The 16,351-nt window shown below is 34.2% G+C and overlaps 1 protein-coding gene across 1 annotated transcript; it reads left to right on the top strand.

Annotated features, from left to right (window-relative positions):
• The first annotated feature begins 212 nt into the window (after positions 1–212).
• Positions 213–14,986, top strand: LOC109827784. Its single transcript, XM_020394802.1, has 6 exons — positions 213–332; positions 442–544; positions 619–1,053; positions 2,699–3,182; positions 3,300–3,381; positions 14,542–14,986. The coding sequence occupies exons 1-6, from the start codon at positions 297–299 to the stop codon at positions 14,743–14,745; spliced, it is 1,344 nt and encodes a 447-aa protein (XP_020250391.1). The 5' UTR covers positions 213–296; the 3' UTR covers positions 14,746–14,986.
• Positions 14,987–16,351: the final 1,365 nt, after the last annotated feature.

Below are 16,351 nucleotides of genomic sequence, written 5' to 3' on the forward strand. Positions count from 1 at the left end.
TAAATTTTCACCTAACGTCAGTCCCGTTCAATTTCCGACCCCACCTCTCTCCCTCTTCTTCCTCCTCCTCCTGAGATCAGGGTACTGACTACTGAGCTGCAGCAGCGGACGCGAAATTGCCGCTGTTTCCTCTGTTTCTTAAAAAAAAAAAAAAAAAAAAAAAAAAAAAAAAAAAAAAAAAAAAGCAATATTGCCGCTGTTTCCTCTGTTTCTTAAAAAAAAAAAAAAAAAAAAGAAGAAGAAGAAGAAAAGAAAAAAGAAAAGAAGAGAAAACCTAGCCCTAACCCTAACCTTAAATGGACTACGAAAGGATTCTGAAGCCCTCGCCTCAGGTGATCAAGATCTATTTTTAATCCCATTTTCGAGAAATTCACCAGAATCTCACCACATTGCACTCAATCTCTCTCTCTCTCTCTCTCTCTCTCTCTCTCTCTCTCTCAGGGCGGCGGGTTCTCCCCTCGCAAGCTCAGGGCCATGCTGTTAGGCGTCGAGAAGAAGAGGAAAGAAGAAGTAGAAGAGGACGATGAAGATGGATTAGACCCAGGTAAGGTAACCTTTAACCCTAAAATCTGTGATAAAAATTCGAATGTTGACTAGAGTTTGACTTAATTTGAGTAGGTGGGAGCTCTGCTGATGAGTTCAGGGATGTGAACATGGTGAGCTCGGTTCAGAACCACAATGTAGCCATTCCTAGGGCTAGATCTCTCGAGGACGATGCTCTAGGGTTTGAGTTTCATAAGGCACGGTCGTCGATGATGCCTGGGTTCTCGAAACCGGCGCCCTCGAAGTGGGACGACGCGCAGAAGTGGATTGCCAGCCCAAACTCGAATAGGGTTGTCAAAGGGAAGAAGAGTGGGAGGCAGAGTGTGACTAAGGTTGTGATGGAGGTTAAGGAGGATGTGGATGGTAAAAGAGTTGATGGGAGTGAGATTAAGAGGGAGATTGGAGAGATTAAAGGGGGTGATTGGGAGAGTGAGGTTTGTCATCCGGGAGTGGATTCGTGTGCTAAGATGCCGATGATTGTGGAGAGTTCTATTTCTAAGTCTGCTGCAGGTACAAAAAAAATGCTAGTGTTCTGTATGTTTTAATTGTGAACTTAGATATTTTAGATAGTTTTGGTTTGCATATGCTTATTCGTGTTCACAATATTATCGTTGAAGTCGATGTAGAATAAGAGTAAAAAACAAGACATTGATCTTTTCTTTTGTTTGGCTGAATTTAGATTGTATTTCCATTTAGTTCATTGGCTTACTAGTGCCCTAATGTTGAATGTGATTGTCTATATAAATTTTTGTCATCATCTCTCTTTTGAGTCTTTACTCCTCACATCTGAGTGGATTCAATCTTTGTTTGAGTATTATTGCGGCGTGTAATAATATCTTGTCAGTTCACTGTTGTTCCTATGCCAGAATTAGCCGAGTCTATAATCTGACTCAAATTGGCCATCTGTCCACAAATTGGCCATCAAGGTTGTTATGGCCAATGTTTAAAAAAAGTGGAAGCACAAAGAGTAACGTCAAACCCCTTTCTAAAGTAAGGCATAAGCTTTAAAGCGTGAGGTGTAAGCCTCATCAATTAAGTATTATTAATTTTAAAATTTATAAATATTAAAAGCATATAATATATAGTTGTATATTAATATACAATTAGATACATTCATTCCCTAATTAGTAAAATAAGACTTAAACATGTAAAGTATAGATATGCAAATCACAATAATCTAAGCTACATAAATTAAATAGCTCTTATTTATAGTCACATGGTCATACTGGAGATACACAGGAGAATTTTAATTTTAGTCAACAAACCTTTTATATCCTCCTATCTTATTTAAAGCGTGCACTTCAAAAGAGAAGCGCTTTATGGTGCACGAAGCACACACTTTCGTTATGCTTTAAGCAATAAGGCGTACTCTTCAAGGGATAAATAGGTTCTCTTTTGAGCTTTGAAGCGATTATTGTTCAAAAAGTTTTCAAGCAAATTTCAAAAAGTTTTTTCAAACATTGGTTATGGAAGCGCTCCCACTTGCTTATTGCTTTCATGGCCAGAAACTTCAACACCTATCCTTACTTACGGCTGACATTTGGTCACAATCCAGTTATAGACCATTTGCCTATTGCTTTTTGAGTTTGTCAACTTGCGTCATGCTTTCAGCTGACTGCATTTTCATGAGAAAAGGTTCAGATGATGATGATAATTGTTTATTGTCTTTTTGTTTGTTAATTTTATGCAGGTTTTAACTTGAGCTATACTAGCAGACACTCTAAAAAATTTATAATAATGCTGTTTTTGCATTGGATATAAGTTCAGATTCTGCTAAATTTGCACTAAGTCGTAGTAAGAAGTAACTATTCGTTTATGTTTCACTTAAGAGCTAAAACCTTGACCTGATTGAGCACCAGACAATACTCTGATTCTTTAATAAGCTCATATAAGAAGTAACTGTTGAAAAATTAAACTAGTTGTAATTGAACTACTTTCTTTGGATATTATATTTCTTCTCGAATCCTATTACTAGAACTGTATAGATAGTGGATAAGTTTAATTGCTGAAAGCATTATTCTGTTAGGAAATAAGTAAGGAAAACACATCTTGAAATATATTAATTTTGTTCTTAGCAACTTCATTCCATTCTCATTCAGAATTCTACATTATCATAGTTGTTTAAAGTTTCTTATGTATATTTTATTTGATGCAGTTAACCTTAGTCGGCATGGTACATCTACAACAGCTCAAACTTCCACAACATTTGTAGATCCCCCATCAACAGTTAGGTCTGTCTCGATGAGAGATATGGGCACAGAAATGACACCTATTGCTAGTCAAGAACCATCTAGGACAGGAACTCCTATAAGAGCATCAACACCAATACGCAGTCCATCTTCATCTCGACCAACAACACCACGAAGAACTGCCTCTAGTTCAGTTCGTATCGAGTCAGCTAATTTTCATGTAGCTAAAGAAAGGGAGTTATCTGAAAAGGAGTTGCAGATCAAAACTAGAAGAGAGATAATGATGCTTGGTACACAACTAGGAAAGGCAAACATTGCTGCATGGGCAAGCAAGGAGGAAGAGAGAAATGCACCCTCGTCATTGGTGCCAATAGACCAACCAGTTAAAGATGTTATTCAAAGCTGTGCAGCGGCCTGGGAGGAGGCAGAAAAAGCAAAATACCTAGCCAGGTAACTTCACTGACTTATTCTGCACATTTAAACCGACTATTCCATTTTTAATCATGTTCTATTAGTATGCTCTAAGAATTCATATGAACCTAATTTAGGATATTGATGAGTTTTCAGGTTTAAAGAAGAAGAGATAAAAATCCAAGCATGGGAAAATCATCAGAAAGCAAGAAGTGAAGCTGAAATGAGGAGAATTGAGGTACTTTGAGACTTACAAAAACTAGTGATACTTTACTGACGTTTTACCTGCCTATTAAGGAACATTGAGGAAGTGTGACATCAACTTTAATAATATATGGACATCTTATATCTAATTGATGCCTTAGTTGTTAGTTAGTACAGAATTCTAATTGTGCTCATCATTAAACTAATTGCGAACAGCCCCCCTTAGTATCATTGTGAATAGACCCGTGTAGTTCTATTTGTTGTGAATAGATCCCCTGTAATTCTATTTGTTGCGAATAGAACCCCAGAGTGAATTTTTTTAATAGAACCCCATAGTGAATTTTTTTACTCTTAAAATTGTTTAAAATGTTTAAGGGGGCGGATAGATTCCCTATAGCTCTATCGGCAAGGATAAACATGCAATTGCTATTTATATTTTTAAAAGAATAGAAAAATTCACTAAGGGGGTGTATTGGCACTTGGGGCCAAGACTATAGGGGGCCAAGACTACAGGGGGCCTATTCGCAACAAATAGAACTACAGGAGGTCTTTTTGCAAAAAAGAACCACATGGGTCTATTTGCTATTAGGTGATACTATAGGGGGTCTATTCGCAATTTACACTTAAACTTATATATAGCTCTCATTCATATTTCATTGGAAATATATTCAAAGATACATTGTCTACATAAAGTGCAATACATTGTTGATATGCACGTGACATATTATATTTGGTTTAGGCTATTGGGTTCTAAATTTGGGAAGCTTTAGTTCAATCCTAGGGGGGTGGGGGTTATTCATTTGGGTACTTTGGGGCAAATTGGGTTAATTGTCCCAATGAGATAATTTTACCCAATGGGATAATTTGAGTGAGTTAAATTAAGGATAAAATGAGGTCAAATGGGATAATTGGACAATTTGAGTGGGACAATTGGTATGACATCTTTTTATAATATGATATTTTTATAGATAAATTAAGTTCAAGTTTAACTTGCTATTACATCAAATCATGAATAAATAATAATAATAATAATAATATATAATAATATTAATTTTAAGATTATTTTAATATAAAATAATAATAATATAATATTAATAATATTAATATTAATCAATATTTGAATATTTTGATGTTTATTTTAACTATTATGCTATATTAACAAGATTTTAAATTGTAATAATTATTTAATCATTCCTACATTTATTACAATGATGATGATAAAGCCTCAATTATTACAAATAAAGTCTTAGTCATTAACTTAAATCTTAATTATCATAAATATAATCTACCGACATATAACTTTGCTCTAGACTCCTTGGGCTACGTTTATCCCATCCTCCCACATTGTGTTTGCCATTTGTTCTCTCCAACATGATGTAGCTGTTCGCTGTGCTTGTTAAGTTTGTAGGTCATCGTCCTCATCAGAATCACCATCAATCGGATCAACATTGTGTGGTGCCTCTAGAGGAAGATCGGAAACTTCAAAGTCATCGTTAGAGTTCTCCATCTTTAAAAAATTATGCAGACCGATACATGCTCAGATCATACTTTTTTGAGTCTGATATGGAAAACTTGGAGGTTAAGACTTAAAAATAGTAAACCTAGACTTGAAAACTCTAAAGATACGTTCAATACAATTTCTAAGAGATGCATGTCGATGGTTGAATAACTCATGAGCATTGCGTGGTCGCTGATGGTTGTTAGCTGGGCCAAACTCTTTAATGTGATACCTCGTACCTCGATACGGAGCCAATAATTATAGCTTATTTGGGTAACCATAATCAACTAGATAAAATTTACTTGCATTAACATTTTTTAGAATTGTAATCAATAAATATAAAATCTAACAATTTGATAAAAAAATATTTACCATTTGGGCATGAAAGACTGCATGCATTTCTACTCATTGCATCCTTCAAGACCTGTGAATCATTGGCAGATCCCTCCCATCCCATTAAGACATAAAGAAACCTAAGATCAAATGTGTGTGCCGCAAGGATATTTTAAGAAAGATAGCTATGTCTATTACGATATGGGGTTTGGTCCTCGTCATACACCATACATGGAATGTGGGTCCCGTCAATAAAACCGATATAGTCCTATATATTCCCATTAACATATATGAAACATGACTTTAAAATTATAATAATAATGAATGAAGATTTATATAGTATATTTAAATTTCATTACTTTGAAATAAGGCCAAAAACGAGATTCGGATGTGACATTTTCTGATGGATCGGTAGGAGGAGGAGCCATTATACAAGGGGCTAATGACATAAGGGCCTGGAGTGCCTTATTGAAACAGACGCTGACTGCAAATCAGGATCGATCAAACCTCTCAATGGTGATGCAATATCGTTGATTTGAAGTAACAGTGAGAAGGAAAATAGCAACCATCTCCTCAACGCTGATATACTGTGTATCTTGTAAATGCCAATGTTCTCGCAAGACCATTTACAATTTTATGAAGCAATCTGGATACTGGATACATACGATATACTCGACGAAAATCACATGGATTGCTCTCCATCTTAGATTTCAAATATTATAGGCCAATGTCCGTAACGCTATATCTGAGTTGGGAGATGCGTAGATTTAACTCCTCTTGTGATATGAGGTGCGAGTTACTCGTAACTAGACCTCCTATTATTACAGCCATGTTGATAATGCGAATGAGGAGATAATCAACAGTATCCTCGTGAAATAGCAAAATAGAGATATTCTGATTATCTTCCATCCAGTATTAATCATGAAATCAAAACATAGTTAGATTTTCACTACAAGATCTAATAGTTAGATTTAAATTCAATTTGGTAATAGTACAAGGCTGTCTATCTACTATTTTTACTACAAGATATTCACCAATTACTTTCACTGCTATTTTAATCACAGAAGGTAATGTTGTTTAACAACAACAAACGAATACTCGACAAGTTATATTGTTAATTAGAAAAAGGAAAATTTTATAATTAAGGAAAAATAAACAATTCACAGGTACTATAATGAGGGATTCAATTGACAGGACCAACAATATTCTTAATTTAATAATGTGTTTCCAGGTGTTTGAAATAGGTCCACATTTTAAAGCAATTTACTCTTGATTTGATAATGTGTTTTCAGCTTTCTAATATATAATTACATCAATGATGTTATGAAGACCATCAGAATAAAAATATTTCATATGCACTGAGAATTAGAACCAAAATATAAGCAACGAACATTCAAACGAAAGACAAGGATGACAGTAACAACTCAGTCAATAATCTCAACAATCGAATCATATAAGTTCCATATTAGAAACCAGACCTACTAGCATATAAGTTCCATGTTAGAAAGTTGAACTCTGAAAATTCCAGAACACTAAGAATTAGAACCAAAACTACTATCTAGATGAAAATGAAATGTATCTGATCAAGTTAAGAGTAAAATAGTAGAAAAACATATAATCATCCTTTGAGCTCACAAAGATAAATTGCCATTCAAAGCATCCATGTGCTTAACATACATATATATGTACAACAATGATATTTAAAACCATGTAGTCATCAAAGCATCCATGTGCTTAACATAAAAGTCCAAAAGCATATAACTAACAACATCTATGTTCCCAAAAATACAACTCCATAAGAGTAGTCATTAAACTACAGTCCACAAGCATAGTCATTAATAAGCATAGTAATTGTCGTCATTTGGAAAAACTCCAGTTAGTCGCCAAATCATAAACCTTCTCCTTTGACCATCATTCATCTTCACAAACATATCCTTCACGTCTTGGGAAATATTTTGACTAAGGACAGTCAATCGTTGTTCATCAGTAAATTCTGAAATTGAAGCCACTCCCTCGACTCACGGTTGGTTGCGGCTTCGCAACAACCTTACCTCTGTGACTAACTCTTGTAAAGCCTTACTTATAATTGTAATTTCACTCGTCATTTTTTGCATGGCGGGTTGAGACAATGCAGAGGCGGTGGTGCGGGAAGGTGCTCTACGAACATTTCTGCTAGTGCTAGAGGTTGATAGGTCGATGGTACAGATTCAGCCACGGGAGTGACATGACCTGGAGTGCTACTAGGGGAGGTGGTAGAGGATCTATTGGTGGTTGGGTAGATTCTTCTTCACCCATAGCATCAAGTTCAATTTTATCATCAAATATACCCTCATCCAATGTATTATGTAATGGTGCACTTTCTACACCCTTACTTCCTAAGCCTCCAGCAGCTCTCCTACTAACTGAGTGGTTACCACCATCTGCATATCCTCAAAATTTTTAAACAACTTATCTTTAAACATTGGTGTATTAGGATGAGTCTGTCAAAAAAATAACAAATTAATTTTCTTTTTTTTAATTAGCAAACATAACAAGATATTATGTAGTTAGGAATTTTGGGTTATTAACAATCTAATCTGCTTGTAATTTTCCCACACCTCAACAGAACAAGTAATTCTTTGAGATATTAGGTCCCAACCAAACCCGGAAATTGTTCCTCAGTAGTAATTCAATTGGTTCAATCTTCCTCTTCCAACTTTTGATCTTATTCTTTATATGATCAAATTTAAAAGTTCTTCCAAATTTAGCATTCATGAATGCCAACACATTTTGAGTGATGGTATATTTCTTGAAGTTGCCATTATCCATCTTGTTGCCATTCTTCACCTCCTCCACTAAAAGCCTTAGTAGCTCTATTATCTTGTTCTGATCATATTATATAGTCACACCTCGCTTTTTTGGCCATCTCACCATCTTGAGAGCATTCTTCCACATTTTGAGTTTTCGAAGCAAAATTCATCCTACAACGCAAATATCAATAATGACCAAAATGCACTCGCTAAGACTATAGTTTTATGTAGTATGTACATGTAAGAGTTCAAATATAGCTTAAAGAAACTTCAATTATATAATGAAGTCTTAGTCATGAAACTAAAATCTTAATTATAACAAATATAATCTAATAGCTAACAAACTTTGATCTAGAATCTAATGGCTAACAAATAAAATCTTAATTATCACAATTTCGCAAGTTTTTCAATCAATCCAAACATGATACATCATATGTTTCACATAAATAATGGCTAACAGTTTTTATTTCTTCTATATGTTACATCTTAATTATAACATGATACATCATATGTTTCACATAAATAATGGATAGATGAACTGCCTATAAAGTGATCTCGAATTCAATTCCTATAATTTGTCATTATCTGATAATTTGTCCATGTAAAATGAAAAGATATCACATATCTGGAATCAATGGAAGGTTATATTATAGCTCACAAGAGAAAGCATCAAACTTCAAATATCTTGTGAAAAAAGCTGAAGAAACTAGGAGAAATTGCAGCAACAACATCTCGTAAGAACTAATTTGATAATGAACTACATACAGCCTTGTTCACAGCAATATGTCTTTTTATAGCTTTAATGCACCAAAATCAAGATAAAAGGTGTGGGGGGGATGTCATGTGATTGTGACCGCAATTTTTTAGACACAGAATTATGCACACCAACCTACAGTTAGCATATACTGAGTGAAAATCAAGACGATAACTTCAGCACTATATCTCTCACAAGCACCGTAAATTGTCAAGACTTAATAAGTTTAAGAAAATCAGTCCCAAAATCAACAGAAGCCCAATTCCTTTTTAAAATTTTCTCAACGTGTCTTATGCTTGCTTCATTAATTTATCATATTAATGAAGCAAATTTCCCAAAAATCTAAATGTTTCTCCATGTCTGTTCTCAATATCTTAATTTATCATATAACTTTTCAGAAATATAACTAAAAAATCACAAAATAATTAGAAGTTAAAGCCATAAGCATGATATCAAATCTCCCAAATTTTGGTCAAACATGTACCTCGATGGTGACAAATTCAAACAAGACGTTGCTGCAGGGAGGCGTCGGAAGTTGTCACGAGGACTATAAGGATGGATTTTGAAGAGGAGGCGTGAGACTGTTTCAGATAATCAGCAACAAAATCAAAGCTTGTGAAGGGAAGTTGAAAAGAGATGGGAGGAAGGAGAGTAAGGCTAGTGGAGGAGGGTGAGAGGGTGATGGAGAAGAAAGAAGGAGAAGAGAATGCACCGCAGGAGAAAGAAGATGACGCCGGAAGAACGTGATGGGATCTAGGGCAAATTTACCCCATCTTGTTCCAGCAAGCCTTCTGAGGTAATTTTATGGGTGGGGTCTAAGGAGTCTATATATTTGGGATAATTTTAGGAAAAGTGGGGTATTTGTCTCACAATTATCCCAACAAACCAATAACACTATAAATTTAAATTCATACTCAATTACCCCAATGAATAACATCAAAAAGTGTTGTTCTAAGAATAACATCAAAAAGTGTTGTTCTAAAAATTATCCCAATATCCCTAAATTTACACCAATGAATAACCCCCCTAACTTGATAATGTTACAAAATTACGAACTTTATAGTTTACCAATGGTTTCTCTTTTTCGTGCAATTGTTCAGCATGCGTTGTTAACTGATTAAGACAGAATTCAGACATCAATGAATATGTAGTTCATATAAGTTTTAAGTCTTCATATCTGGACCTTTGGGTCATGCAGAAAGGCCTCCTGCCCTGAATTAGCTTGGAAAGAGAGACAACAAGGTTTGAATGTAGAACCCCTTGCTATGAAATCATGTAAAAGGACAATTCATCTAAAACTTTAATAAGATAGGTTGTAGACTAACAACATGTATCAGACAACCTAATTCTTAATATTAGGTCGTAAGTGAGGATCCTTTTGACATTTTTTTCTTGTAGATTAATAGCAATGATGAAGCATTTATCCAAAAATTTTGAGTCGACTATACATGATATTAATGCTTTGATATCATGTCAAGGGAACTTCATAAAGTTTAGGGTTATTTAGATATTAGCCCTTCAGATCTTCAATAATTCCATATTAGTCCCTCAAATGTTTGAAATTTCTCATATGTCCCTCAAAACCTTAGGGGTCTTGCAACTTGGTCCTTCAATGACCAAAATACCCCTTAACTTTTTAACGTGCCAGGGTTTTGGGGGAAACATCATTGAGGGACCAAATTGCAAGACCCTTAGGATTAGAGGGGCTTATGAGCAATTTCAAAGATTTGGGGGACTAATATACAATTATTGAAGATTTGAGGGACTAATATCTAAATAACCCGAAACTTTAATAAGTTAGATTGTAGACTAACAACATTTATCAGACTAACTTAATTCTTAACAAATAGGTCTTCTTTATATGACAACAAAGCCTTTATCCCAAGTTTTTAGGATCATCTACATGAATCCTGACCTCCCAAACTTTCCACCTGTTTTTTCCTTTAGAATAAAGTGTATTGGGTTAGAATGGTGCTACTTAGTTAACTTGCATATAACTACTGCCTCTTACTCTTTGGTCTTAGGATTGGTGCAACACTTCATTCTAATGTTTAAAGGCTCAGACTTCCCTAGTCAAGATCCTTTGATTCTTTTCCTTGTAAGTTGTACTACAACTACAAGAAAGCCTTCATCCCAAATTTTTAGGGTTGCTACATGAATCTTATTCGCCCAAAATTTTCTTATGATTATCTTTTCTTCCTTTTGAACTAAACAATGTTGATGAAAACAATAATTGCATAAAAATGATAATGCCTAATGTAATGCTCTACCTCTTGTGTGGTTAAACGCAAAAAATACAAAATAACGTAATGCGTAACACAGGTTACATGTTTTTACTGTCAGTTTAAATATTTAATAGATATAAAATATTCATAATGATTTTAATGAATAGAATCATCACAATTTTAATGAATAGAATCATATCACAAATATAACATCACAATTGTCAAATATGTCATCACAATTTCTTAATAGAAAGACATCATAAATGCGACAAACTCTCAAGTTAAAAAAAAAATCAATCCAAAAGCACATGTATTTCAAGTTTAAAAAAAAAAATCAAAGAACACACTCTCAACTCTTAAGACTTAAGCAGTGTTGAAAAATACGACAATGTTTACTTTAAGGCCTCTTGATAGCTTAAAGTACAATGCATAATGTAATTTATGTATTTTCTTATTATTTAATTTTATGCAAAAGATGTTCATAATAACTTTAAGAATTTTGAAAAAATTTTCAAAAAAAGACACAATATATATATATATATATATAATAATTATATATATATATATATATATATATATAGAGAGAGAGAGAGGAGAGAGAAGAGAGAGAGAGAGAGAGAGAGAGAGAGAGAAATATAGGTATGCTTGATATCAAGCCACAATTTTGTGCTTGGTACCAAGCATACCCATTTTCTCATATATATATATATTATATTATATATATATAAATTATAATATATATATTATATATATATATGATTTAAAATAAGTAATACAGATTTGCTAAGTAATATAAAATAGAGTATTTATTGTATAACATAGAGATTTACATCTTGTTTATAATTTCACATTTATTTATTATTCACATTCATATTTTCATAATCACATAACGATATCCCCAAATTAATCAATAAAGACTTAACAAACAATTCAATAGTAATTGCATAATTACTTCAAGTCTTAAGAAAGGAAATACTCTCAGGTCTCTATAATAATTTATATTGAAAAAATATAAGTTATATCCAAATAACATATTGTAGCTTGTAATAAAATAGAGTTATGACGTATCGGAGTTATTTCAAAAAAATTATGTAATGTTTAAGACCAGTTAGGCTTCATAACACAAAATTACGAGATATTTCTATTTCTTTTCTTTTTTTTTTTTGTGGGGGGGGGGGGGGGGCGAACCCATATCGGACTAGTATGGTGCTTTGTAGTTAATTTACGCGTTAACTACTGTTTGTGACTCTTTTGTCTTAGGGTGGGTGCAACAGTTCATTCTAACGTTTAAAGGCTCACAATTTCTTTGTTAGGTGTCTAATATTCTTTGTTGCCTTCGCAAATACCAGTTTGAGAGAGTACTTTGCATCATTGGCTTGATTGTAATTTATATGTTACCTACTATCTTCATTCCTTGATTATTGAAACACTTGAGGAGAGGTCTAAACAGCCATGCTTCCTTAGTCAAGTCCATGGAGTCAGGTATCTTCTTATTTCTTAGGCATCTGACTTGTTGGTACATTATAACAGGGGAAATACTGTTATTCTACAGACCAATTGCCATCCCAAGTTGATGGTTTGTATTAGATTTGTTGTGGAGATTTAAAGCTTCAGAGCTCTTTATCTTCCATGAATATCAGTTTTCCTTGTAAGCATTTTTTTTATGATGACACTTTCTGGGTAGGGATATACATCAGTTATAACGAGCTGTTATTTCAATCATCTCCAGTCAAGGCTTCTGCATGTATAATTTTTTTAGGTGCTCTGGCTATATCCATGCTACTAAATACCGAGACTACAAAATTTCGTGAATGAGTTCAACATTCCTTCTGATATGTACTCATTTATATCTGACTCTGGTATGCGGTTGTTTAGGCCCCTTATATTTGTAAAACCACATCACATCATTGGATTATAAATTGTAAGAGTTCGGGGAGAGAGCTTAAGGGATCAAGTTTCTCATTATCTTGGATTTTTGACGTCCTCTTAAGAGCTTGGCTATGAGTCTTATGATAACACTTCTTATTTAAGGGTGAAATTACCATTTTTAATTTCAGTTATCGTTTATTTTCATATTATTGCAAGTAGGTAGAATTACAAGGGTCAAAATTTTGGTCAATATATATCCAACACTTCCTCCAACTTGTGAGTAAACCATACCTCATGCCTTTTTGTAAATCTAACCCACACTTTAATTGAATGGTTGCAAGACACTCCTAAGAAATTGGATCTAGTTGAGTCCAGGTCTAGCCTCATTCCGCAACTTAATGGCGAATGGAGATAGCTCTCAACTTAGCATTTCGCACATGAACAGAGTCACACCGGAGGCAACTGAGACAATCTGCACCCAAGGGAGACCTAATCCATTCTGGGCCAAGTTACACCCAGGCCAAATGTAACGTAAAGTGTGCTCCACCTAGTGCTTTAACCCATGCAATATAATATCCAAGCGAATAGAGTATCCAACAAAGGCCCATTGAACCATGGGCTTTGATGTCATGCTATGGCAAAAAAGTTGTCTTAATCTCAGAGAAAAATTGTCAGCATTTACTTATAATAGAGCAAGTGCATAGAAAGTAGGATGCGAATTCATAGAACTTCCCGACTCTATCCTAATTAACTTTCCTAATATATCAATCTTTAATATTATTCTAACTGTAATTAGCAAGAATTCATATCTTGCATTGGAAGAATGGTGCTTACTTGTCCTTGATAAACTTAAGAGTTGGGATTAAAGAAAGCGATAGATTTTGGGAGGAAACTCTGACAGATAAGCAAGCCTGTCTGTATATTTTTAGTGTATTGCCTCTTTTAGGTAAAACAGCTAAACTTGTAAAACACTCCTCTGAAGTTGGAATATATCCATGATCAAGGACTATTTTCGCAGCAAGTTTAACATTGTCAAGAGAGATGTTTGAAGCTCATTCCGTGTAACATAAGTGCTTATAGATCCTAATATGGTTAAATTTTAGGTCCAGTTGATGTTACTAGTTCCAAACGAGAGAGACTTGGTAGAAAGAATGGGTTTTCCAATGTTCATTTTAAGTTCAAACTTCAAACTGTAATGGACATCCTGGAATTTGCATATGGGGTGTTTTTTATGATAATTTTTCATTAATATTCATCACAGTGCTATAAGGTGTTACGGCCACATGAAGGAGAAACTGGAGGACATATATACTCTATATGTTTTCATTTCGGCCTCATGAATATTTGTATTTCGACCATTTCATATATAATCCTGCATGTCAAGGAAGGATGGTAAGATAAACCAGAAGAGGTTACTTGGTGATAATTAATTTAGAAGATAGGATGCCCATGAGCATGAGACAGAGACTAAGTTAAGATCAACTGGTATGTTTGTGCTGTAAGAATGTATGTGGCAATGGGTGTTAAAACCATCTGAAATTATAATTCATGAATTTGTTTTGATAAAAAGACTTTTTATTGTCTTTGGGAAAACAATATATCGATCACTTATTAGGAACTACAGAGAGGCAATAATTATTTTTCATGTATATTTTAATCTGCAATATTCCATTACCTCTTGATTTACTTTTTTTACTGTTGCTTATTGTGCTTATGCTTGTTTCAGGTTGAAGTTGAAAGAATGAAGGCTTACGCACATGACAAGCTCATGAGCAAGTTAGAAGCTATGAGGCACAAGGCTGAGGAGAAACGTGCAGCAGCAGAAGCTAAAAGAAACCAACAAGCTTCAAAAACAGCTGAGCAAGTGGATTATATCAAAAGAACGGGGCGAGTTCCATCCTCATTTTTTTGCTGGAGCTGCTGTTTCTAGTTACTTCCTACAAAAGGCAGCTATCGCTTGGTAGGTCTAATCTTTTAAATTTCTGATTTTTCAGTGACACTGAATGTGAACCCTTTTAGAACATCGGCCTGTACATATTGTATGTATTTCACATTTGTGTATGTTTACTTGTTGAACATCCATGGGAGAATTCTACGTTATACTGACCCTCATTTAATATCTAAGACTTAATATTTTTCGCAGAAATGAAATAAGATGTTACCCTTTTCCATTTGACCATTCTCTCTGATCAGAACTGTTTTATTTGCTGTAACTACTGTAGACATGCAAAGAATAGATGCATTAAGACATCCAAATTCAGGTCATTCTTGATTTTACAGATGACACTTATTCTGGGCTTCCTTAGTTTCTTTTCATGTACTAAAACAAGCTACTTAGCCACTAACTGCAGCATTATTATACTTATGATACTCCGCTTAAGCGTCCTTAGTTTCTTTCTGTGTGCACTTGCAGACAAGCAAAAAAGAAAATCATTATATCATTCTTATAAGAGGCCACATAGGCACTCACCGTGGGTGATCCGAATGGTTGTGAGGTTTCAATATGGCTCTCACGGTATCGGATTCAATTCCGGTTTGGGTTATAAGAACAAATTAAAATAGGGCAACATAAGGAAGGCCTGGTATTCCTTAGACAAACCACATAATATTGTATCATCACACTTGTACGTAATTTATTGACTTTTTCGTCATGTTTTATTCATCTTTTTAGGAAATCTTGATGCTACTTATACTGATGAATAATCTACTTATACTGATGAATAATCTTTTCACTGCTCTAAAGAAAATCTTCTGTCTTTCTCAACCATCCTCTTGCCTTGTGATTAAATAAAGAATCAAATTAGAAAGATACACAACTTACCTACAGCAATGAGTCACTACATCTTGGGCAATGGGATAGACAGGTGTAGCATCAGTTTATTCAAGTGAAGAACAACATATCATAATGGAAAGCAACATATTATATCTAAAGCAACCATTTAATAAACAAATAATTGTTTTAGTGAGAAAATGTTCTAAACTCGAAAGGATGTCATTGGTGTATCACTGAAAAGGAGTTTCTCCAGTTCCATTGCACCTCAGCTGACCTCTTCTAGTATCATGTACTGTACCTTTGGAAAAAAAAAGATTCTTTTACTGCCCATCTTTGCCAAGTAATCTGCACACTTTTTTTACTTGGATGTCTCGTGTAATGTGAAAACCATTTCATCACAGAATAGGCCCCATGAACTTTCTGCTAACCATGTGCTCTACCAAAAGAAAACTGCATCAATTGAAGGCTTCTCTATGATAATCTTGTGGACTTTCTTTAAGGTTACCAACTAAAAGCTAAAGTTTGTTATTAAACTACGATATTCTGTGTACTGCCCCACAGTCATATCTCTGTAATTGAAAATTTATATATGCCACATTTCTTGATTTCAGTCTTCAACATTTATGTAGTATCTTCTTTATGCAAAAATCACTCTTCTTCTTACCATTTCTACCATTTTGTTCTTTTCACTTTTTGCTCCCTCGAAATTTTGCTTCAATGGGGAATTGCTGATGACACTTAATTTGAAATATCCAACTGGATT

This window comes from Asparagus officinalis, unplaced genomic scaffold (assembly GCF_001876935.1).
Source record: "Asparagus officinalis unplaced genomic scaffold, Aspof.V1 AsparagusV1_Un433, whole genome shotgun sequence".
Taxonomy (NCBI): Eukaryota; Viridiplantae; Streptophyta; class Magnoliopsida; order Asparagales; family Asparagaceae; genus Asparagus; species Asparagus officinalis.